Source organism: Mya arenaria, chromosome 6, assembly GCF_026914265.1.
Source record: "Mya arenaria isolate MELC-2E11 chromosome 6, ASM2691426v1".
In the NCBI taxonomy this organism is placed as follows: domain Eukaryota; kingdom Metazoa; phylum Mollusca; class Bivalvia; order Myida; family Myidae; genus Mya; species Mya arenaria.
The window spans coordinates 13647420-13674121 of NC_069127.1; the positions used below are offsets into that span (position 1 = coordinate 13647420).

At 38.7% G+C, this 26702-nt stretch overlaps 1 protein-coding gene across 2 annotated transcripts in view; it reads right to left on the reverse strand.

The window, feature by feature from the left end:
• Nucleotides 1-2283: 2283 nt before the first annotated feature.
• Nucleotides 2284-26702, reverse strand: part of LOC128236677 (uncharacterized) — a 72990-nt gene continuing 48571 nt past the window's right edge. For both annotated transcript variants that reach the window (XM_052951703.1, XM_052951701.1), the window contains exons 21-22: nt 3506-3696; nt 2284-3290 (exon numbers count right to left, since the gene is read on the reverse strand). In XM_052951703.1, coding sequence (XP_052807663.1) covers nt 3141-3290; nt 3506-3696 — 341 coding nt within the window. In that variant the 3' untranslated portion in view covers nt 2284-3140. The remainder of the gene's footprint in view (nt 3291-3505; nt 3697-26702) is intronic.

A 26702-nucleotide genomic window follows, 5' to 3' on the forward strand; every position in this document is an offset into this window, starting at 1 on the left:
TATGTGTGCCTCTTATGTCAGTGGTGTATTGGTGTATGTGTGCCTCTCACCTCAGGGGTCTAGTGGTGTATGTGTGCCTTTTATCGCACTGGTCTAGTGGTATATGTGTGCCTCTCATCTCATTGGAGTATTGGTGTATGTGTGCCTCTCATCTCAATGGTGTATGTGTCCTTCATCTCAATGGTGTATTGGTGTATGTGTGCCTCTCACCTCAGTGGTCTAGTGGTATATGTGTGCCTCTCATCTCAGTGGTCTAGTGGTGTATTTGTGCCTCTTATCTCAGTGGTTATTGTGTATATGTGCCTCTCACCTCAGTGGTGTATTGGTATATGTTTGCCTCTCATCTTAGTGGTTTATGTGTGTCTTTCATCTAAGTGGCCTGAATGTTATGTGTGCCTTTCATTTTAGTGTTCTTGTGGTGTGTGTTTGCATCTCATCATAGTGGTGTACGAGTGCCTAAGTTTTGTGAGTCCAACGATGTGTAAGCTTTTTAGGCATATCAGTAAACCAATACTGGCTTTTACCATTAAAACCGACTAACTGTCTTTACACTCAATATAATCTTACCTTTAACAAGAGCGCCAACTGTTACAAAATACCCCCTTCCTAATTTTAGGACACCAAGTTTGGTAATAAGTGGTTGTACATTAGGCCAAATTTAGAGAATGGACACTATATAGACATTTTTGGCTGAGTATCAAACCTGACCAAGATATTATGTTCATACACATTCAGACTTAATTTGGTGATGATTGGAAAAAAGCTTCTTAAGTAATTGATTGGACAAGACAGACTTTAGGTAATTCAAATAATTAAAGGGTGATTACTCTTGACTGCCTAAAAAGATATGGCTGGTTAACGACTTTGTCCAAGATATTATTCCCATACACATTCAGAACAAATATGGGGATGATTGAACAAAGGATTTAAAAAGTTATTGATCAGACAAGACCATTTTCAGGTAATGTCTACAAAAGGGTGATAACTCTCGAGTGACAATAGCAATGTGGCTTGTATTGTATGTGATGGCCCTGAACAATTATGTGAAGTATTAAGTCAACTGAATGAAGGGTATTGGACTTATAAGTGAAAATCCCAACTTGCCCTAAAACTTTAACCGGACGCCGACGCCGACACCGGGCTAGTCGAGCTAAAAATGATGAATAAATGTCAAAAACAATGGTTCATATGAAGGATACCCAGTTTAATGTGAAAGAAAGGTGCAGAAAATATGATACATATACCTTACAAGATGATACTAAGAATATAATTCATAGTTAATCTTCTAGCACTCACCAATCATTTAATATTTTTAAGTTTTCAGCTATTAAATGCACAGTTATAATCTTGTTACAAGTATTTAATATTTTCCATGAATGCATTATTTAGTAAGTAGTTCAAGGTTTATCATCCAAAATTTATGTTTGTTATACATGTGTATGTATTGATTTTGAATAAGAGTGTCACTTTAAGTCATTGAGCAGACAATACCAATTAAAGGGTATTTTTACAAATAAAGGGAAATTACTTTAATGACTAGAGCGATATGGCTTCTTATCAAATGTGTCAATGATATTATGCCTATACACAGTTAATAAATTTGGTGATGATCGGACAAAGGCTTCCAAAGTTATTGATCAGACAAGACTAAGTTAATACTTATAATTAAAGGGCAATAACTTTAGTGACTAGAGCGTTATGGCTGATAATCGAATGTGTCCACAGTAACTTAAGCGATAAGGCTCGTTATTGAACTCCTCGGAGATATAATGCCCATACTCATTCTAACATAATATGGTAATGATTGGACAGAGGCTTCAAAAATTATTGATTAGACCAGACCTTATTATTTAAGGGCGATAACTTTTCAGAGACTATATTAATATGTCTGGTTATCAAACTTGTCCAAGATAATATACACATTTGGCCCAAATTTGGTGGTGATTGGACCAAAGCTTCTAAATTCATTGAGGAGACAGACCCATTTTAGACAATTTCTATAATTAAAGGGCAGTAACTCTCCAGTGACTAGAGCAATATGGGTGATTATATAACTTGTACAAGATATCATGCCAATACAAATTCCCACCAATTTGGTGATTATTGGAAACAAGCTTCTGAAAAAATTGAGCCGACAAGAAACATCGCAAGCCCATCAACCCAAGTGCCCTTGTGCCGCAGGTAGAACTATAATACAACATTTTTTTAAATGGGCGTATAAAAATCGTTTCAACACACAATGAAAAACATCACATTTTGTTCAAGATACAAATAATACACAAGCTGTTTCAACTTATTTTATTTAGAAGTCTAAAACATGAAAAGACACTGCAATAAATATTCATTAGCCATCAGAAAAAATAACTTATAAATAAATAACAAAAATAGTGAACACATTATTTCATCTATGAACAATTAAATACCATACCAATTTCCTGAGCTATAAGCAAGCTAAATTCCCTTCGAGCACTAAACAAATAGTATAATAAAATATCTGTGGTCGTTGCAATTTTTGTAAAACAATACTGGGACAAGGGTGGTAAACAATTCATTTTTATTTTAATCAATTTTATGTTTGAATCATAAACTGTGTCAACTCTGTTCTACATGCCCAGAAAGCAGGAGTGAACTTGAGGCCATACAACATTAAAAACAAAGCCTTTCAAGAACTGCGAATTACTTAGTTACAATTTTTTCCAGTAATTTCCTGTTCAGTTTGACAATATACATGTCAAAACTTCTAAAACACAATTGCTGTCAATCTCACAAACATGACTAGTGATCAATCCAAGCTCCAGTCCAGTGCAACATCAAACTCATCTCATGGAACAAGACACAGTTCACTCTTCTTGATATACTCTTGTGTGTCCACATTTTCAACAATCTTCTCAACACTAAACTGTCCATTCGTTCTCCAGTTCAGTCCTTCAAAGAAACCCCTTACAAACGCCATATTGCTGGGTTGATCTAATGGCGTGGCAGATTGATAACCTTACTGAGCTCCCGAGACTCATGAGCGTGATTTATCCTAGCAAGGGCAGACTGGCTGTCATCTGATGATACTGACCATGTTGAGCATCTGGTCCGTTGCCATGGTAGCCTTTTCCTCTCCATCACTGCCCATCCCCTCAATGGGGACCTCACCCAATTCCACCACCCCCATCCCCCTCAATCTCCTCCCCGTCCTCATCCCCAGGGAGACTGGTCGAGCTCCTGAACAACAACTCTGGCTGCAGGGAACTGGCGCTGGTCTCTGTCACAACAACACCATTGCTGTATAGGGCATCATCCTGAAATTTCACACGTTGATTACAATTAAGCATGATTATGTCCAAGTAAGTGTTCTTTTATTTAGAAAACACATAAGATACATATCAAATATAAATGTAATAATGTGCCATATACTGATAACGGTAAATGAGTTTTTAGTTAATTATTAACTTTTTCATATTTATAAAACTAAACATTATTTTTATAAAATAATGAACAATTAGTGTATTGTTACCTGATGTTCTACCTCCATGATAATCTCCCCTTGCTCTTGGTCAGCTGGAGTGACATGTCCCTGGCTTACGGCGGCCTGCAGCTCTGCCGGGGAGATTTGAGACTGTGACACAAGCATCTGTAGGTCCTCCTCCGTTAACTCCCCACTCGCGATCGCTCGCATCTGGTCCTCGGTCAGGTTTATTGTGTTCTCTGTAAATAGGTGAGACAATCATATAGGTTTCTCTGATAAAGTAAAAGTTGATGATACACTTGGTGTAAGATAAAATACACAAGGCAAACAGTTACAGCATCCATACATCTGATCTCCCATAATGTTCTCTGTAACTAGAGGGAGAAAATGTTGGAGATTTATCAAGGATGAATGCATTATTGTGGAGTTGGGAGAACCATCCTGTGCAATATGCAGCAGAAAATGAGGAGACAGCTACAAGACACCAGGTTAGACTGGTGCTCCTTGCAGGTTAGACTGGTGCTCCTTGTTGAAACAGTCCACAACAATCTGAGATTTATTTAATATTTTTATCAGTTTCTTGAAACTAAGCATTTTTTTCATTTTGTTCAGTCATAATTAAGTATCTCCCAGGTGAAGAAGTGCACACTCATTTGTACTAAGATATCGACCATCTTAAGATTTTCAAACATGCAACTACACAAAGCATGGTATCATTGACAAATAGGAAGAACCAAAATGCAAAATGCATTCATTGTGCATAGATAACCACAATAAAAACTTTTGCAACAAAAAAGTATTTCAAATAGATAAAAAAATCCTTAAACTATTCCATGAATTCAAAATTTTCCATTCAGAATTTGAAATTTGCCAACCTCTGACCAAGATCATTGAGCATGTTGAAGACACAATCATGCAACAGTAAACAACGCTGAACAGAAACAAAAGCCAACTTACCAGTAAATTATGAACATGTGAATAACAAGGACCACAAACATCCATCACTCATATCACCACAATCTTCATGAAATACCTTCCACTGGTGAACTGATGCACAAAATAGCAGGAACAAAAGAACCAGAAAGTGAAAACCATCCCAATGATACCAATACAACTGTTGAATTCTCTGTAAAGCTAGCTGATCCATCACCCTGAATCAACCAGACACAATGTTCCCTTCATCTTTAAAACAATACACTAACTAGCAATGGGCATTTAGTTTTTCTAGCCCACTAGGCCCATTCTACGACTATTCAAAACTTAAATGCCAATTTTCTAAAGAAAAACTCAACAGAACATCAGTTTAATACGGAATTTCTCAACCAGAGATTCGGTCAACGATCTAATTGGCGTGTGTTCGATTCCCGCCAAAGATAATACAACATGCATCAAGTAAACAAACTATTGACAAAAACATTTGTGCCCAATGACAAATACTGAGCAAAGACCAGAATGTTGCATGACAAAAGGAACAAAGTCCTTGCAATGTCTGGTATTGTCAACGATAGCGGGATAAATTGCAAAGAAAAAAAAAGCGGGAGAGGATTCCCGCCATGGACAAGATAGAATCTTTTAAAAAGAAAGATAATCTCAATGATTACTTATTCATAAGTTAATAACTTAAAAATGCTGATTAACATCAAGAAACAATAGCAAAACTTTCACAGTTTCTTTAATCTTTTCTTTCGTAAATATCTTGACTTTTCCTTTTGTCCAACCTTCAGATTTTTAAGTCAGATAATTTGTGTATTCCAAAAGAGTCTCTGTTTGTGCTTTAAAGTCATTTAAGCAGGACAAGATAAACTGCCAAAAGAATGTAAAGGCACGAAGCAATGTAAAAACTGGCTTAGGGATGGGCAAACCTTAAGAAACATAACGGACCCTTGGTAAAACTGATTATATTTGTGCCGATTTTGCAAAATTGATATCTGCAGGTTTTATCTTAATATAACTTTTAACAGACTGAGGATACAGCTGTTACAAGGAAAACCCTTATGTGGACATCCTGTCTTCAATGTAACCTCCACATAATCTGCAGTTTTTAGAAAATTGAACATGATAACATCAAAAAATTCAAATTCAGAATATTTGCATAAATTAGATGTGTTGCTATGCTGCAACAGTTATTGCAAAGAATCAGCATCTCCAAAAATGTTTTTCATAATGGCTATTGTTAGTTGTTTTTTTTAATCATAATGAAAGGATTATTTTATTCACTATTTGACCTGACAGGCACAGAGCACTGAGTATAGCAGGAGTATTAATTATGACAATTAAAATGTTTTTCCCACCAAAAAACATCTCCAAATATGTGGACCACACAAATAAATCAGCTTTTACTTTATTCCTGATTTCACATAAATTAAGAGCAATTTCCAGTACTTTAAAATGAAAATTCAACATTAGGGCTATCAATATTTTAGCTTATTAATACTGTCACCTACACACCTATCACTTTCAATATGATCTTTGTTCATGAAGTCTCCAAGGGCATTCTCAGGGCCTTACCTTTCACAAAATATCCTACTTGTATGTTAATAGAAAATGCACTAAAACTATTTCTATGGCGATAATAGAGAATGTATTTTATCATATATGATCTTTGCTTGATAATATGATATGTTTGAAAGAATTACAATTATCTCGCCAAGCCTTTAATGCATCTTGCTTCATCCTACCTCCAGGTACACACCGCATGAAAACCTATCGATCTAAAGTCATACAAAATAAAATGTCATGATGCACTTTATCAGTCGTTGCAAAATCTTTATTTTGAATAATATTAATTACCTGTTATGTTTATCATATGCATGCATGATGATCATTTGAATTAATTGGAACATCCACAAACAACAGAGTTACCACTGAATAATGCCAACAGGATGAAGCAACTTCAGGAAAGATTTTGAGTTTGCTCAGGCTCTGTGCGTATGGGTGATGCTAAACAAGTTTTAGTTAAAGTGCAAAAACAATGACAAAAAGCTTCCTTCAGTCCAATTTGGGACATGGAGAAGGTACCAAGTACGGCTGAATCTGTGTCAGGCTCAGGTCAAAACTCTTCACTGACCTGCGGTTTTTATGGTCATAAAGTGTCAAGGTTTAGAGAGCACTAACAAATACTGTCTCATTAACTTATAACAAGTTCATCACCCCTTCTTTAAATAAAGTACTCACAGTGATATACTTTTTCCATTCATCAAACTGACTTTCAAAAATGCATGGGAACATTTCAAGTCCTCCATCCATTCACAAAAATAACTGACCTTATGAACTCATTGATAAAAAATGCACAAAAACAAAAGAGGAGGCTCTCAGATGTCTGAAGTACCAAGTGGAGCATTAGTCAGTAAGCCAGGCTGGTCAAAGGCCCTTGTCAATCACAGTCATCAACAGCTTACACAGGGAGATGGCCAAAAACAATAGGGCCTTAAGTTGGCAGCCATTTACCTTACGTTCATTGATCTAAACTAGGCTTTTGATTGACTGATATGTGTAATAGGAGTACTGCTAAACATTATGAAACAAACTGGTGACTTAAACATCAAGTTTGTGCAAATGTCTACGAAACATGAACTAGTACTTGTTAAAAGAAACCCCATCTTGGTTTGGCTGCACTCATGGCGTACACACTGCAGGGACCAGGCAGGGTGTGCCAATAAGACTGCAAACACCATGTTCATGTTGTTTCATGCACAGCCACTGGTACTGGTAAATAATGCTCAAGTCTCCCTTCAAATGATTTATGTTAGTATGCCAGGACGTTGTATGCATTAATACTCAGACATTTCTCTAAAACTTGCCACTATTGGCCTTTTATAGAAAATACAAAACTTTCATGATCTGTGGTTCAAAAAGCCTTGGTGAAGCCTGATTCAAAACATCACTTTATTACAATTATTGCTGAGCATATATTTTACGACCATGGATATAAATCATAGAGGGAATGTAATATTATCTAAGTGACTGTTAGTTGACTTCAGTATGGAGAGTTGATGACTTTAAATTTATTCAGTATGCCACAACTGTTACCTGTATGTATTTTTATCTCTGATGTTCAGGGAAAAGACACAGATGTTGCATGGTCACTGTTCTTCATTGAGGACTCATTTAGGAATGAAGATATGGCAGATTCAGTGATGTGAAAATAGATCTTATTTAGAAATGAACAGTACAGTATGTTTTAGGCCCTAGCTGGTGTTAATGATGGAAGAGGTTTAACATGTTGGGCCAAAACTTAAATGGTCTAGATTTTTGCAACCAATTGGGACACCTGAGACAACCTAAGCAATTAGCTTAGCTAGTCGCTTATTAAAACTGGACAAGCTAAAATAGAAAAAAAAATGATTTTAATATGTGTAGCAAATTCCACCACCCTTGATAATATACTTCTTGAGTTATGACATTCTGATTCAGTTTGAAACATCATTTTGAACAAAATAAAATAAACAGCCCCCATTTATCACCCACCCCACTACACAAAGCAAATAGTTGCTGAGAGCAGCCCACACTAGGTATGCTGGGTGAAATCTAACCCAAATATTTCAAAATATCCTGTCCTTTTAAGGGTATTTAAAGATTATACCACTATCATCGGATTTAAATCTCGAGTATTTCATTCACCTGCGAAGGCATTTCCTGTCATTACATTATTTCAACGGCAAAAAGAAAGTGAAGGTGCATAACATCATGTAATTATTCTAACTTTAAAATATGTGAATGGGGAGATAAGTTGTTGAGAAAAAACATCTCAAAGCATTTTTTGTTATGGTCTTTGTACTAAATGCATTAAGTCCTCTATTGATGTCTAAACAAATCCATTAAAATGGCTTCAATACCATTAAAATGTTTGAAAATATTGCATATCATTTACATAGAAATATTCTCAACGTCGGAGAACAAATTGTGCTGATGAGTCAAAATTATGATTATTAAAGCAGTGTTTGAAGTTACTAATAGATGAAAGGTTAGTTCTAAAGTTATTTGATAGTTTCTCCAGTAATCTCAGGTTCAGGGACCATAAACTCTGATAATGACTGCCAAACAAGTGTCAAAAAGAAATCTTATCCACTATCTACCAAAACTAATCTTCTAAAGTCAACCTTTTTCATAACCAACTTCTTTAAACCTCTTTCCGGCCATTTAAACCAATAGCATACAGTCACATGATACCGCTGAGTCCCATGTTTTTGCTGTTTATGTGCATTTAAAGGTACCGTTATCGGATGGTCGTAAAGACATTATCATACTTTGGAATTTCAATTCATTCCCAAGCTGTCACACAGGTCTGTTTATATAAAGATTTAAAACTAATTTTTACCCACAATGTAAAGTGGCCCTATATCATCAAGCTAATTAAATTCTTATCTGTTTAATTCCCTTGCCCATCAAACGGACTATCAACGGCACAATTTAAGACATTGTTCTGACTCTTTGTTTTTGCCAGGCTCAATTTAACATCAAGTTTTTAAAGTCAATTAAATCTCAAGAAAAACAATAGCCTGAAAGAAACTGTACTTGGGACCCATCACAGGTGTCATACCAAACAGAGCCGGCATGAGAAGAACTTGGTTACTTGGACCCTTTAATGATAAACAAACATGATTCACACCTTTTGTTTTAATTTGATCATTGTTAACCATTTTACTCCACCAAGACCAACTCTTTGTGCAGTATTATTACTCAGCCAACATGATTCATAGCTGAAGCCTGGTAATGGCGAAACATCCAGGGTCAGTTGACCAGGTACAAGGCATTAAAACACATGTCTCGCATGTCAAACCAGTCTGTAATGACCAGTCGGAATGCACCACAAACCTGGTGGTCCAGCCTACATAGGTAATAAAACCAGTCAAGAAACATACCAAACAAGGTGCATGTTTTTTATTATAGGTCAAATGGCACTGTGCTACTGTTTATGGTCCATCTTCACAAGGCTGCTGATACTGGTAAATCATGGGCCTCTCATTTCTCCCTGACCTACTGTCACCTGACTTAAACCCTAGGCCCTTCCTTCACCTGATGGTAGAGATTATCATACATAAATAAGAAAAGAAAACAGAAACTATTTTTGAATTATTAAACATTTTGTTTGAAAAATATTCATAAAATTGCTAAAATGAGTGTGAACAATGAGAGTTAATGCGGGAGTAAGCAGGGATGACCAAGTCAACTGCCCGGTTTATAGGTGTGATTATCTTGGTGTTCATTTTCAAAAGCAAATCGTACAATGGTGTCAGGTGCACTGGCCAGTGGCTCGGGCTAGCGGTCCCCTAGTGCTCCCTTGTACTGATTTAATACAGACAAAGGGGCCTAAAAAGCAACTACTTATATCGTTTTATGCACTTGTGGCAGTGAGGAATGCATTCTAGTATTGTGAGTAATGTCAGGCCTCACTGGTATGAAACTCAATGGCCATTAACTGTAGCAAACGACACAAAAGTTATGACAATAGCTTACGAAGAATGAAGTGAAATTGTCAAGTGCAATAATTAATTTTCTGGCAGCATAAGTCCTTGGAAACACAATTTCTTTCTCAAATAAGCCAAAGTTTCGTTAGCTTTGGAGCTGATACTTGGTTTTAGTTTTACCAATTGTCATTGCTGCACCTCCCAAATCCTACTGACCATGTACAGGGGATTGTAGCTCACTTTTATGTATAATCCATTATAAATACTATTATATCACAATGATGAGATCTTTAATGGTTGTACCTGCAGGTATTTAATCATCAGTCTCATATGAAGATTCCCATGCCCAGCCACATGAGAAAACCACAAACCTTCAAATTTATTACCTGATACAGAATATAATACTACTATTTTTACAAGGTATTTTTAACTGCTATTTACATTTTCACTGACTTAAATACCTATCTTTACAAAATATATAAATGGCAGATGATTTGCAATTTTATTTTCAAATCATACCACCATCACCAAGGTCAGTATCATATTCAGGTTTGACTCTCAAGGTCAAGGGAATTATCACAATGATTGAGTAGTTTTTAGAGAAGCAAAAACACCTTCTGGGAAAGTAATTAAAGTTATGCCCTTTTTATTAACTCTTTATTAGGGTATTCCCTTTTAAAGGGACTGTACACCAGATTGGCACCAAAAAGTTTTTTTCTGTAATGAATCTCAGGACAATTATTTAAAAAAATTTTTTACTTTTTGATATGATAATTGTAAAAAAAAATATACCAAAATGTAAAAAAAAAATCGAGTCGGAGACCGTGTAAGAACCGGTGTTGCCAAAATTACAGACCAGTGTTGTAACCACTGTGCTACGAAGGCTTACCCTAAACGATTGGAATATTTAAGCTATGTACCTAACTTGGTTATATCACGTGATATCATCGACTAGATAGTCATGCATAATGAATGAATTCTACTAGGTAGACATACCTAGTAATCTTTTTTAATGGAAAAATATGAAAACACTGCGAAAACTAAATTAATTGCAAACTATGTGGTACGGTACTTCAGTTAGTAAGTTTCAATGCATTGTACAAATTAATACCAAGTTAATGTCAGTTTTCGACAATTTTCTTTATTTTTCGCTACTTCATCATACAGAGTACAGCCCCTGTAAAGCACAGTTTTTACAAGTTTGGCTAAAAATAAAAACGAAGCACCTTTTTATGAAAAACAAAACAAGCTTCTTCGAAATAGCACGCCTTTTAATAATAAAAAAAAAATCATACAATCAGCTGTGCTTTCTTACTGGAAAAAACAAAGGTGATTTGCAAAAGATGTGAATTTTTCATAAATCAAAAGCGGAGCTCTTCATAAAACCTATGCTTTTTTGGCCAATACTGCATAAATGTTTTTTTTTACTGCAAAAGATAGGTTATTCACAAAGCTGCACTTCTTTGGCCAATACTGCACAAAGCTTTCATTACCAAAATCCGCACTTTTAAAAAAAAAGCTATGTTTGTATGGCTATTTTATTATACTGCACAAAGCTTCCCAAAATCTGCACTAAAAATTCAATAGTAAAAAGTGTTGCTCTTTTCAAAAGCTGAGCTTTTTTAAGGCTGTGTTATTTCCCTGGTTAACGAAGCTATTTCACAAAAGCTGTGTACTTTTTTAAAAGCTGCACATTCTGGTACGAGCAAAAGCTGCCCTTCTTTACCAATACCACAATGTCTTTAGTTCACTATAATGAATCTTTGAGCAATGCTTTTTTGACATGGAAATGTGTCAGGAAACAACTGTTGTTGTCAGTATGTATACTTGCAAATGAGAATCACCATCAACAACATTAACAGTTTTTTCTCAATGAAATACTTCTTAGAGATTTGTTATATAATAAATGAGTTCAGATGATGTAGACTATTACCCCAATGAATGATTAAAATTATATTCATTCTAATTCAAATAGATGTGCTGATATTTATAAGTATTTATAAGTGATTACTACAGAAGAAAATGAAAATATGTTCTCTTCAAAAGAACGTATGCACACTATCAATTATGAAACATGATTAACAATTTTTGTGGCTGTCAAATGTGTACCATCAGCATTAACAGTGAAGAAATGTATTAAAACAGCCTGCTTTGAAATCGTATGACTAACCATATTAAAATTTAAAAAATATTTTTTATGTCCTTCACAAAGAATAATGATGTTTCATATTAAAATGTAGACAACATGAGTCGTTTTGATGGATTGTTAAAATGTGTTATGAATAAAGCAGCCATTTGATTGGTTGAACGTATGACAGCAACTTGCCCACTTGGCAATTATTCTGTAAATTATACCTAACAGCGGCCGAAACTGTCATGAACGCTCACTCAATCCCACCAATACTTAAATGATGTTTTCAAGGTATTAACATTTAATTTTGTATTGTCAATATGTATAAGCTCATCAGTCAGACATAGAAGAGTTGGCCTTTTTTGCAGTTTGTGACAAATGATGCAGACATGTGCAAAGGTTTTTGATTGATGGGGATATATCTTCGCTCCAGAAACTATGCAAGCTCCTCCCAAAGACAAAGTACTCCAACCAGGCACCTCTATCTTCTTGCTAATATTGCATGCTGGTGATATAATTCCTAACAATGTCGTTTAAAAGCCTATTACTTAACCAGATGACATTTTCTCCCAACCCAAAGTGAATCCAAAAACTTGGCCATGCTGGAAAATAATCCTCATCTTGCTCATGGGTTTGTGCACAGTGTGCCGGAACCAAAGAGTTTGTGCACAGTAGGCCATAGCCCAGGAGTTTGAGCACAGTGGGCCAGAGCCCAGGAGTTTGTGCATGGTGGGCCATAGCCCAGGAGTTTGTGCACAGTAGGCCAGAGCCCAGGAGTTTGTGCACAATGGGCCATAGCCCAGGAGTTTGTACACGGTGGGCCAGAGCCTAGGAGTTTGTGCACAGTAAGGCCATAGCCCAGGAGTTTGTGCACAGTGGGCCAGAGCCTAGGAGTTTGTGCACAGTGGGCCAGAGCCCAGGAGTTTGTGCACAGTAGGCCATAGCCCAGGAGTTTGTGCACAGTGGGCCATAGCCTAGGAGTTTGTGCACAGTAGGCCATAGCCCAGGAGTTTGTGCACAGTGGGCCAGAGCCCAAGAGTTTGTGCACAATGGGCCATAGCCTAGGAGTTTGTGCACGGTGGGCCATAGCCTAAGAGTTTGTGCACAATGGGCCATAGCCCAAGAGTTTGTGCACAGTGGGCCAGAGCCCAGGAGTTTGTGCATGGTGGGCCATAGCCCAGGAGTTTGTGCACAGTGGGCCAGAGCCCAAGAGTTTGTGCACAATGGGCCATAGCCCAGGAGTTTGTGCACAGTAGGCCATAGCCCAGGAGTTTGTGCACAGTAGGCCATAGCCTAGGAGTTTGTGCACAGTGGGCCATAGCCCAGGAGTTTGTGCACAGCGGACCAGAGCCCAGGAGTTTGTGCACAATTGGCCATAGCCCAGGAGTTTGTGCACAGTAGGCCATAGCCCAGGAGTTTGTGCACAGTAGGCCATAGCCTAGGAGTTTGTGCACAGTGGGCCATAGCCCAGGAGTTTGTGCACAGCGGACCAGAGCCCAGGAGTTTGTGCACAATGGGCCATAGCCCAGGAGTTTGTGCACAGTAGGCCATAGCCCAGGAGTTTGTGCACAGTAGGCCATAGCCTAGGAGTTTGTGCACAGTGGGCCATAGCCCAGGAGTTTGAGCACAGTTAGCCAGAGCCCAAGAGTTTGTGCACAGTGGACCAGAGTCCAGGAGTTTGTGCACAGTGGGCCATAGCCCAGGAGTTTGTGCACGGTGGGCCATAGCCCAGGAGCTTGTGCACAATGGGCCATAGCCTAGGAGTTTGTGTACGGTGGGCCATAGCCCAGGAGTTTGTGCACGGTGGACCAGAGCCTAGGAGTTTGTGCACAGTAGGCCAGAGCCTAGGAGTTTGTGCACAGTAGGCCATAGCCCAAGAGTTTGTGCACAGTGGGCCAGAGCCTAGGAGTTTGTGCACAGTAGGCCATAGCCCAAGAGTTTGTGCACAGTGGGCCAGAGCCTAGGAGTTTGTGCACAGTGGGCAAGAGCCCAGGAGTTTGTGCACAGTAGGCCATAGCCAAGGAGTTTGTGCACGGTGGGCCATAGCCTAGGAGTTTGTGTATGGTGGGCAAAACCCAGGAGTTTGTGCACAGTGGGCCATAGCCCAGGAGTTTGCGCACAATGGGCCATAGCCCAGCAGTTTGTGCATGGTGGGCAAAACCTAGGAGTTTGCTCACATGCAACCAGACCACAGGAGTTTGCGCACAGTTGTCCAGGAGATTGCTCACAGTTGTCCAGGAGGTTGAGCACAGTTGTCCAGGAGTTTGCGCACAGTTGTCCTTGATTTTGCGCACAGTTGTCCAGGAGTTTGTGCACAGTTGTCCAGGAGTTTGGGCACAGTTGTCCAGGAGTTTGCGCACAGTTGTCCAGGAGTTTGCGCACAGTTGTCCAGGAGTTTGAGCACAGTTGTCCAGGAGTTTGCGCACAGTTGTCCAGGAGTTTGGGCACAGTTGTCCAGGAGTTTGCACACAGTTGTCCAGGGGTTTGCGCACAGTTGTCCAGGAGTTTGGGCACAGTTGTCAAGGAGTTTGGGCACAGTTGTCCAGGAGTTTGCGCACAGTTGCCCAGGAGTTTGGGCACATTTGTCCAGGAGTTTGCGCACAGTTGTCCAGGAGTTTGAGCACAGTTGTCCAGGAGTTTGCGCACAGTTGTCCAGGAGTTTGGGCACAGTTGTCCAGGAGTTTGCACACACTTGTCCAGGAGTTTGCGCACAGTTGTCCAGGAGTTTGGGCACAGTTGTCCAGGAGTTTGGGCACAGTTGTCCAGGAGTTTGGGCACAGTTGCCCAGGAGTTTGCGCACAGTTGTCCAGGAGTTTGCGCACAGTTGTCCAGGAGTTTGGGCACAGTTGTCCAGGAGTTTGCGCACAGTTGTCCAGGAGTTTGCGCACAGTTGTCCAATAGTTTGAGCACAGTTGCCCAGGAGTTTGCGCACAGTTGTCCAGGAGTTTGGGCACAGTTGTCCAGGGGTTTGGGCACAGTTGTTCAGAAGTTTGAGCACAGTTGCCCAGGAGTTTGGGCACAGAAGGCCTGAGCTAAAGAGTTTAAATATATGACACTTAAGCATGAAATTGTCATGTAACTCATCAAACCTCTTATATTTTACATGCCTTGAATGATATTGTAGAGAACATCATGAGCATTGGTACTTAAACCAGTCACAAGGATTTTATAAATAATAAGTAACAGCAAATAGAATATGTTATATGACAGTACAACATCAATCACTGACGAGCATGTTTATCAGTAGCTATACATCAGTGGACCAGAACCTGATGTCAGAGAAATACAAGGGTGGAGATTGACAGTCTAGTGGTACCTGTGGCTGCCCTTCATCCTTGAGGTCCTAGATGCAATCGTGAATAAAGGGAGCTCGATATTTTGAAACAATTTGTACTCAAAGAAGCACTATGCTGTTATTAGGATAAGAATACCAAAAGATCTCCATTCATTGATGCTAGATTTGGATTGTCTTGACAACAGTTGAGCCAAAAAAGAAGGCATTAAGATTGTATTATAATGGCTGTGTGTGACTAGGGTTTTAGCTAGATAGAAATGGAAGGGAGCAAGTTCAAGTTCTTCACAGCCCAATAAAATGTGCCAGTTTCTCCCTTAGCACCCTGTCCTTTTTCTGCAGCACCCTGTCCTTTTTCTGCAGCACCCTGTCCTTTTTAAACCCTGGCTAAAAATCAAAAAAAGAACTTCTATTTTTACTAAAAGTTATTTATCCATTTCAAGTGCAGCCCTTAAACTGCACTTTATCTGTTTGCACTACAAACCCACTGCCCCAGATCTAGGACGGTCCCTTTCCATTGTAATATTGTGAATGATGGGGATTTTTCCCCAATAATGTAGCTCTATATAGGATGTGTTATCTATCTTGTCGAAGATGATCTCTCATTATTAGCTATTCATAAAGCAATATCCCAACAAGCTGCTTTTGTCAGCGTCATCTATGATCAGATCAACATGTTTAAAAAACTACCTATAGAACGTGATAAGGATATGAATGATTTTAATTTACATAATAAAGTAAATAAATATTAAACACTTTTCTGTATGATTAAAAAGCGTTAAGTTATTAAGGTTCATAATGCTGTTGACAGTAAAAATGTAGAACATTAATTTTAGTAATTTTAGTAATTTGTTTGTATGCTATAAAGAAAATTAATGTGTGATGTTATAAAAAGAACTTAACATACTTTGAAATATAAAAAGCCATGTGATGCTGCAAATTCTAATATCCAAAGAGATTGTAAACTTTATTTCAGTTTTAAAAGGTTTCTGAAAACTATCGCAATCAAAGACCAATTAAATGCGCAGAAACTCTTTATCATTTACTAGTTTCTGGTTCATTCTAATATTACCATGCACTATTATAAATCTTACTATGTTTCACATTGGCTTTCTTCACATTTTGTCAGTTATAGTTAAATACTGAATTAATTATTTAACTAGGATGAAATTTAAATATATATGATAGCCTCCCTTTACAACGGACATGTGTCAAAGTATTTACCTCCCTTTGCTCCTTATCTGCCACTAATGTTGTAATAGTATCCCTTTTAATCATACACTACATTCTGTTTGAAATATTGGATTGCATAATGTACCGAAGAAACCTTATATAATTAGATACTAATAAAGCAAACAATAATTCAAATATACAACTATTTTCCTGCAGGCCATTCTAAGACATATTATGCTGATAAGTAATGCACATTTCTACTGGTAGAGGTGGATGCCTGCTATGCATCATAAGATACATCCATTCTCCAGGAGATGGGATGTCACCAAGTCTACCCTTTGTGTGGGTCTGACTCACAACATGCCTGCCTGATTATAGTCTTTTTTGTAAAGAATGTTATGGACTTGTAATCAAACCTGACAAAATAAATTGCAGGGTGATATTACAAGTATTCATATACAACAAACTTAATTGCTTTAAATACCTACAACAAAGATGCTCCAATTGAATGCTGTGGTAGTTTACTATGTATACCAAGTTCTTACATATCATATTTTGGAAAATACAATGTAACCTATTTCATGTCTTTATATCTGAAAAATGCCCCCCTGCCCTTTCTGGAGTATTGGAGAAAATGTGCGCCAAGTGTTGGACTTCAACTCCTGACCACTGGAACACTAGCATGAAGGGCTCTACCGACTGACCTAACCAGGTGGCTGGTCCTTATCCAAGCAAACCTCAGTCCTCCTTGATTTTTGGACAATCCATGCATTCCTCCAGACACCAGGAAAGTTAAATTGGCTGGTGTAGGGTTTGAACCAACGACCGCAAAAACACATACACAAATCAGCTTACTGCCTGACAGTTTCCGATGCTGTAACACTGAATACTATTGAAGACTTAGGCTATCACAGAAGTGATCACTACCCCTATGCAGGACATGTTGACATCTTATGCTGGTCACTAATGCAAAAATATTTTCTAAACCCTTAACCCCCATCCGGGGAAATAATAAATATTTCATCAAAATAATCGTCTTATACCAGTTTGTAATCAAAATTCAAATAATAGGTCAAACTGTTGTTCTCACATACAATAATACAAGAGGATGTATATTTCTTAAGAAAGGACCCTTTTGAATAAATACACTTATGAGAATTTGCATTATCAGCCACATTCAGCATTGGGCTACCTACTAAGGACATTAATCAATTTTTCAACAAAATCAACCTTATTTTTCATAACGATGAATTACAAACATTTGAAACACATTTTTCAAACAAACTATCTCAATGTAATACAATGTAATATTTCAAACTAGTTATTGAGATCTTGCTCTCTCATTGAAAAGACCGCTCAAGGAATGTGCACATTCAGCAAACCCAGGACCTACCGCCCCATCGACATACTTGAGCCCAGTTTTTTGTCCAAATGTCAATATGCCATATCCTGCCCTTATAAAACTTTCAGTTTTATGAAAATTTGTGTTTCTCACAAAAAGAAAATCTTGGGATGTTTAAAGATCATCATGGTAACACTCCAGTGAAGGGTTTCAAACAATATTTGGATTTTGGATGTTTATAGGAACTGAATGGGCTAAGGTTCAAAGGAGAAAATAAAACTTGTACAAAATAAGGTTTTTTGTATGAATTTTTATGAAAGAACACTGTAAACATTAATAGTTCAAGTATCTGCCAGTACAAATTATGACTTTTGTGTGAATACAATGAAATTAATAATATTTCTTTCTAGAAAGAACAATCCTATTTGTTAAATTGCCTAAATGGGAACATTTTTTAACAGAAACACTTTAAACAAGAAAACATTGTACCCAATATGAGAACAGCCCAGCTGACCAAAATGTCAACAAAAGGTTCTGAATGGAGGAAGTGCAAACCACACATAACAACAACATGGAGAGTACAAACTACCACACATAACAGTGACATGGAAAGTACAAATTACCACACATAACAGTGACATTGAGAGTACAGACTACCACACATAACAGTGACATGGAAAGTACAGACTACCACCCATAACAGTGACATGGAAAGTACAGACTACCACCCATAACAGTGACATATAGAGTACAGACTACAACACATAACAGTGACATGGAGAGAACAGACTACCACACATAACAGTGACATGGAGAGTACAGACTACCACACACAACAGTGACAAGGAGAGTACGGACTACCACACACAACAGTGACAAGGAGAGTACGGACTACCACACACAACAGTGACAAGGAGAGTACAGACTACCACACACAACAACAACATGGAGAGTACAGACTATCACACACAACAGCGACATGGAGAGTACAGACTACCACACACAACAGCGACATGGAGAGTACAGACTACCACACACAACAGCGACATGGAGAGTACAGACTACCACACACAACAGCGACATGGAGAGTACAGACCACCACACACAACAGTGACATGGAGAGTACAGACCACCACACACAACAGTGACATGGAGAGTACAGACCACCACACACAACAGTGACATGGAGAGTACAGACCACCATACACAACAGTGACATGGAGAGTACAGACCACCACACACAACAGTGACATGGAGAGTACAGACCACCACACACAACAGTGACATGGAGAGTACAGACCACCACACACAACAGTGACATGGAGAGTACAGACCACCACACACAACAGTGACATGGAGAGTACAGACCACCACACACAACAGTGACATGGAGAGTACGGACCACCACACAAGACAGAATCATGGAGAGTACGGACCACCACACACGACAGTGACATGGAGAGTACAGACTACCACACACAACAGAATCATGGAGAGTACAGACCACCACACACGACAATGACATGGAGAGTACAGACTACCACACACAACAGTGACATGGAGAGTACAGACCACCACACACGACAGAATCATGGAGAGTACGGACCACCATACACGACAGTGACATGGAGAGTACAGACTACCACACACAACAGTGACATGGAGAGTACAGACCACCACACACGACAGTGACATGGAGAGTACAGACCACCACACACGACAGTGACATGGAGAGTACAGACCACCACACACGACAGTGACATGGAGAGTACAGACGACCACACACGACAGTGACATGGAGAGTACGGACGACCACACACGACAGTGACATGGAGAGTACGGACTACCACACACGACAGTGACATGGAGAGTACGGACCACCACACACGACAGAATCAGTACAGACCACCACACACAACAGTGACATGGAGAGTACAGACCACCACACACAACAGTGACATGGAGAGAACAGACCACCACACACAACAGTGACATGGAGAGAACAGACCACCACACACAACAGTGACATGGAGAGAACAGACCACCACACACACCAGTGACATGGAGAGTACAGACCACCACACACACCAGTGACATGGAGAGTACAGACCACCACACACAACAGTGACATGGAGAGTACAGACCACCACACACACCAGTGACATGGAGAGTACAGACCACCACACACACCAGTGACATGGAGAGTACAGACCACCACACACAACAGTGACATGGAGAGTACAGACCACCACACACACCAGTGACATGGAGAGTACAGACCACCACACACAACAACAACATGGAGAGTACAGACCACCACACACAACAGTGACATGGAGAGTACAGACCACCACACACAACAGTGACATGGAGAGTACAGACCACCACACACAACAGTGACATCGAGAGTACAGACCACCACACACAACAGTGACATGGAGAGTACAGACCACCACACACAACAGTGACATGGAGAGTACAGACCACCACACACAACAGTGACATGGAGAGTACAGACTACCACAAACAACAGAATAATGCAGAGTACAGACTACCACACACAACAGAATCATGCAGAGTACAGACCACCACACACAACAGTGACATGGAGAGTACAGACCACCACACACAACAGTGACATGGAGAGTACAGACCACCACACACAACAGTGACATGGAGAGTACAGACCACCACACACAACAGTGACATGGAGAGTACAGACTACCACACACAACAGAATAATACAGAGTACAGACTACCACACACAACAGAATCATGGAGAGTATAGACTACCATATATGGTTGATTCAGTGAACAAGATGGAATGCTCTCACCGGTATAAATTAAGATAATGTCCATTTTTTTCTGATAAATTACTAGGAATGTAAACTTAAGCAAGCCAAAGGTAGAATAACCACATCAACAAACACATGCACAATTAGTAGAAATCATGAGGCACTTGGAACAACCTCTTGCAACTGCAGAATATACCAACCAAGTGTGGGAAAGGTGGGTCTATGTGCATGTTCAGGACAATAAAACCCTGATAACCATGATTGGGGGCTTCCTGCCTTATCTGGCTAGGCTTATCATGCTGGCCACACAGGAACACTACCTCAAGTACTGGGATAGGTTCCCAGAAAACCACTGGGTCAGCAGATAGAGATAAATATCATCTCCAAATACTGCCCATGTCTTCATATTAGTTAGCCCGTTTTTATTATCTCTTCAACAGCTTAAATGACATTCAATGTTTGTTGTATGCACAAAGTGACTTCCAAAAACACTGAGAAACAAATAAGATGTGTTTAGCTTCTTATTTCATGATGATTTTAGTGCACTCAAGGTAATCAATTATAAAACATTGAGTGGGTTTACGTTTTTTATCAATCTTATCCTTTAAGTGTTCGAGGAATTGCCTAAAAATTGTCATTGTCAAGTACTGGTACATGGATTTTGTATTGTTATTAACTGTATACATGTTTTTCTATTAACTGAAATGAAAAGTAGTGTAATCAAATGATTTTGAATAAGGTTAAGTAATAGTGACTGCACCAACAACCTGTATAATTTAAAATTATGCACTAGCGCTTCATAGTTTTTGAACAGCAAGGTAATTATGTTCCACTAAGGGAGTTATGCACCAGTCAATTGTAACCCTTTCAATAAAGGTTTTCAGTTGTAACTTCCATTATCTCAAAGCTGTATAAACGTCACAAATGGCAATACATCAGTTGTTTTATATTTCCTCAAAAGAGTAGACATTTTCAAAGTTGTCTAATGTTCAATTCACACAAATATGTAGCAAAACAATGGAACTATGGCTCTAAGATAATTTAAATTTACGACTTAAATTCACTAAGATCTCTATTGAAACGGTCCCCGAGGAACAGTGCGGACTTTGACTTTGGTCCAGCCAATCCCAGGTAAAATCTCCACCCTATGCAAACAAACTGCTGGTAAAATCCAGGCCAAATGCCCCCCACCCCAGGGACATCCTAGGTAAGGCCTATTTTCATGTACATATAATTTAAAGCATTTGTTTTGTGTTTACTTCATATTGATGTTTTTTAAGAAAAAAGATGATATATCCGGGAAATGCTTGGCTAGAATGCAGACAAATCCCATTAAAAGAACAAATATTTTCCGGTACAAAGCCACGGCCCATTCTCCGCTAATTTTGGTGCTTAAAACAAAACCACCCTATTCACTCAGCACTGCTGGTCCACCTGGAAGGTAGAAACTCAGCCAATTTTCTCCACTATCCATGGTAGTGGATAGAGGACAAGAAGAGTAAACAGTTCCACTGTTGATGTTCTAAAAATGGGTTTTACTTTCAGTTTTGCAATGTTTGCATTTTTATGTAAATTACATAATTGTACGTGTAGCAACATGGGCTGAGACTGAATTAAACTATCAGCTAGGTAGGTGACAGGGACATTTCACCAGTTTTTTCCAATGGAGACAGAGATATGTAGACTGTGGAATTTCATTCAAGTTGATCCCCTGCCATTTTGGCTCTCTTGATGAGCATTTTGGGTCAAAACTCGGGTATAAACGCAAAAATGATGTAAGTTCAGGCAAGATCATGGCAAGATAGGTCGTCCTATCACAACTCTGATGAACTGGTGAACAAGCAGATTGTTGGACTTGTATTTTTTGCAAATATTCCACTTCAGTTCAACACCCACACAAGCCGCCCATCACGGCCATGCTGCGGTGTAAGGGAGAGCAATCCTACAGCACATCTACAGTAGGCTAGAGAAGCATAAGCCTTCTAAAGTACTTTCTGGGCCTGCTCAAATTCTGAATTTTATGTAGCAGGGCTGGTTTAATGTTTTTATTCCATGCATTTTAAAAGTGAAAGAATTCAGGCTTGTGTATGCAAATAAAAATGAAGACTGCAACTAAACTCAACACAGCATGAACTATTGGCTAGGGTGTAGCAAGTAGGCCAATCTGATGTTGCGTACCATCTTTCAAGAAAAGCGACTAAACCCCCTTTGCTCTGCCATTCCCCCAGTTTTGCAAAGCTTTCAATTTTGCAACTGAAGGTATGCATGTAGGTTTTGTTATCTACACCCATCTACAGTGTAATATATCATAACAGTATCCTTGTATTTTGTTTTCAGAATCTGCTATCATGACCATGCTGAATTGCAGGGGAGTGCAGAGGGGACAGCAATGATACTTGAAAACACACCAGCAAATAACAATGGCCAAATCATGATATTATACCATTTTGTAAGAAAAAGGTTAACAACTCTTCTTATTTTACTTTTAAAGTACCTAATTTCACCTTAAAAATGCAAATACTTTGTTAGGGATTGGCTTGATGTTTAGATCAGATTTCGACTTCCTCATAGATAAAAGACAGAAAACATGACAAAATAAGAACTTTTTCCACTAAGCAAGTAAAATGATTGCAATCATGTTGCTATCGGTTGGTCACTAGGCTAACCTCACTAAAATAAAGAATGCAATAAAAGGAAGGAACCCTAAAACAAGTATTAAAACAAAACATCTAGAAGATGACATTTCCCATCAAGTTAGCATTAAGATCTCCAACTCAAGCTGTGAGAGCGTAAGGGTTCTATATGACATTGAGTAAGAATCAGATGGCACCATTTGGCTTCCACCCCTCAATTTCTGAACCTGATATCCCTGAAGATGCCGGCCGTAATGTTTTTTTGTGAATGGGCCTTCCTTCCGGCTGAGTGCCCAATGCCTCCTGCCCCTAGATGCCCTCTACGGGCTTTTAGACTTTATGACTTAACAACTATAAAGACCAATTGTGTGGTAACATTATAGCCTCATCATTCAAACCCTCTGATCTTTTATTCTATTTCTTTAAGTCTATGATATGGTAGGAGTATTTTCTACTCCAGTAGAGTGAAGTTGATGCTGGTGCTTTTTTCTTGTTTTCAAATCCTTGTCTTCTTTAGGACCCAGATATATATCCTCCAATGGTAGAATTGATGCATACATTACATACACAACACATTACTAAAATAAGCCAGAATTAGCCAAAGGCCCCCAATGCCCCCTTGCCTTTGTTAAGAGTCTATTTTGGGGCGTCCCTGGCGAAGGGGGTGCATGCCCCAATGTGCCCCCTCTTACACCAAATCCTGTAACCGCCCCTGGGCACACATCCGCACTCATTTACATTTGACCCCTAACCCTGGCACACATCAAAACTGCAAAAATGTTTTAAATGGGCTTGAACAAAAAGACTGAATTTTTCATTTAATACAATACTGACAATGAAAACCATGGGCCATAAAGAGCTTATAGAAGATGACTGAAAAGCCATGGAAACATGATAATCCATCAACCTTTTCTAACATGCAAATACCTATTTAAATGTCTGACATTAAAAATGCGTTCAGATCATAATATCTTCTACTACAATGTTAATTGCATTGTGGCCATACATGGAAAAATAACGGTAAATTGAACATAGTACAATTGAATAGGACAAATACTATTCTTCACTGATATATTCACTTAAGCTCCTGTCAAAAAAAATCAAGATTTGTGTATCCATTTGATTTGGTTATCATGGAAATCAGAAGAGTAACAATCGGAAATGGTTGACAAAAACTCTAATCCCACCACTACAGACAATATCAAATTTTATTGGTGACAGAACACATCTAAATACTTTAAATTAAATATCTTGCCATCCTTATGACTAAATATTCTACAACTAGGATAGACGAGGGGGATGTTCCCATTGGCTGGGAGAAAGAAAAAAAGAAACTTTGAGGAACTTGCTACAGCCTTATAAGTGCCTTTTCATTCAATCCTGACTTATGGTGGCCATACAGTGGCACTTCATACCCAGAAACATTAAAAAAGCATGGACTACAAGATTTACAGTTCTATCTTCCTAAATCTGTCTCATTCCATTTACCGTCATTTCAGCATCTCCAAATGAAATGACATGAAGAGTGCAAGTCCATTTCCAGGGTAGAAAGCAGAAAAGGTATAATCATCACAGGCTGTTGATCATGTTGATGGGCCCTTGGTCCTCTTGGGTGAGAGGTGGACACCAGAACAACTTAACCTAATCTACATATTTAAAACATGAGAAACATCAGGAATGTGGCCCCTGAGTACCGGAAGTCTAGTGTACCCAGTACCAAAGCTGAGTTTCCATCCAGAAGAACCCGAAGAACTGTTCCTCTGTACACCGGCAGCACCAGACCCACATAAACAGCATCAAGAACCTGGGTAGCTTATACGTTGCTGCTTCATCTCCAAAAAGGCAAATCATTAAAAAACAAGTTACATTTTATCTTGGTAACATATTTGATAACAAATGCATAATTCTTTGACGTTTATACATATCTCCAACTCCTGGATGTTAAATCTGATGTCCACAAGAAAACTACTTGCCAGTTAATATCTTGTATTAAATCATTAAAAACTTTGATTACAAAACAGAAAATGAAAGAGCTACTTTTCCAAATATAACGACTTCCGTAGATGGTATTCATAGGGTTGACCCCTGCTTTTAGCCTTTTCAAATAACAAGGTGAAATTTGTTTCACTAGAGATATTTGTTAACAAGATATCATTTAGTTGTCGGATACATGCAAGCAATAATTATACTCTTCGGGGATAAATTGGGACTACTTTGCAAATACAAATGATACAAATTACACATTCCAACAAAATTAAGCGTTTCTAATTTCATTAACATGGGTAGAGTGAATCTCCGCTATATTTAACTGTCTTGACTTTCTGTCAACTCTCTGCTGGGCTTCTAGAGTGGTCAGTGTAAGTGTACACCCCTAAATGTCCAGATTTACAGCCCAGGCCCCTGGACATTCAACAGCCCTTTCATCTGATACACTGAGAAACTGACCCACTCCAAAAACACATACATCCTAGGGAAAATATCAATACACAAAAGGACCAGGCCCTCTTAACATTTCAAAAGAATCTCCAATAATGAAGAGCCTGAAAATGTTTATATGCTAATTAGATGTTTTGATTTAAGCAGAAAATTGCTTTTTAAATTTTACTGCTACATCTGCAGCAATAAAGGGTTGACACTGATTGGTATATGCTTAGTAAAATACAGGCTGCATTTTATGAATGAAAATTACAGTTGTCAAATTCAAATTGCCATGTAAATGAAACAATAAAATAATTCAGAGCTTGTTTAAGAAACTACTCGATGTGTATTGGATTGAGCACAAAAAAACTCCAGCACTACAGCTGCAATATTCATCGTTGTTTTTGACATGCACACAAATTGCTGCTAAAACAGAAGTGACATGTCCCCTGTAAAGGGGCCAGCAAGAAGGTCAGCCCCATTTCATAACAGTTAGGTCAAGGGGTCAGATACATTAACAAGGGTATTAAGTACCCTGCCTGTCAGTCTGTCACAGGAAATGCACAATTTCTGTCATAAAAACTGGTAATCTGCGCTATCCAATCGAACATGTCAGAAGCAGAAGTACCAGTCAAAGAGGAGAAGCTATTTTGTAATTGGGGAAGTAGCACTCCATAATAATAAGGCTGGTATTTTTAATGGCAAAAAACCCTGGAAATACACCAATTTCCCTATGTTCCATCCGGTCCTGTGTTTGATGTTAAAGGCAGGTATGATGGTGACCAGGCCTGTTTGACATGGTTTATGGTCCATGCAACAATACAGCCAATTTCACACTCCCATTCTGGGCTTACTCAAACCGTTTTGCTTGAACTACTAATATATACCAATGTGGACCACAGGCACTCTGGTTTTGAGAATAAAATAAAGGGAGAAGAAATTTCACTGTATTTACATTGCTATTTCAACGGTCAATACCAAACTGCCAATCAACATAATGCAAAATAAGTGATAATTATGTTTGACATTATAGTTGCATTTAGTTGGCTGGTGT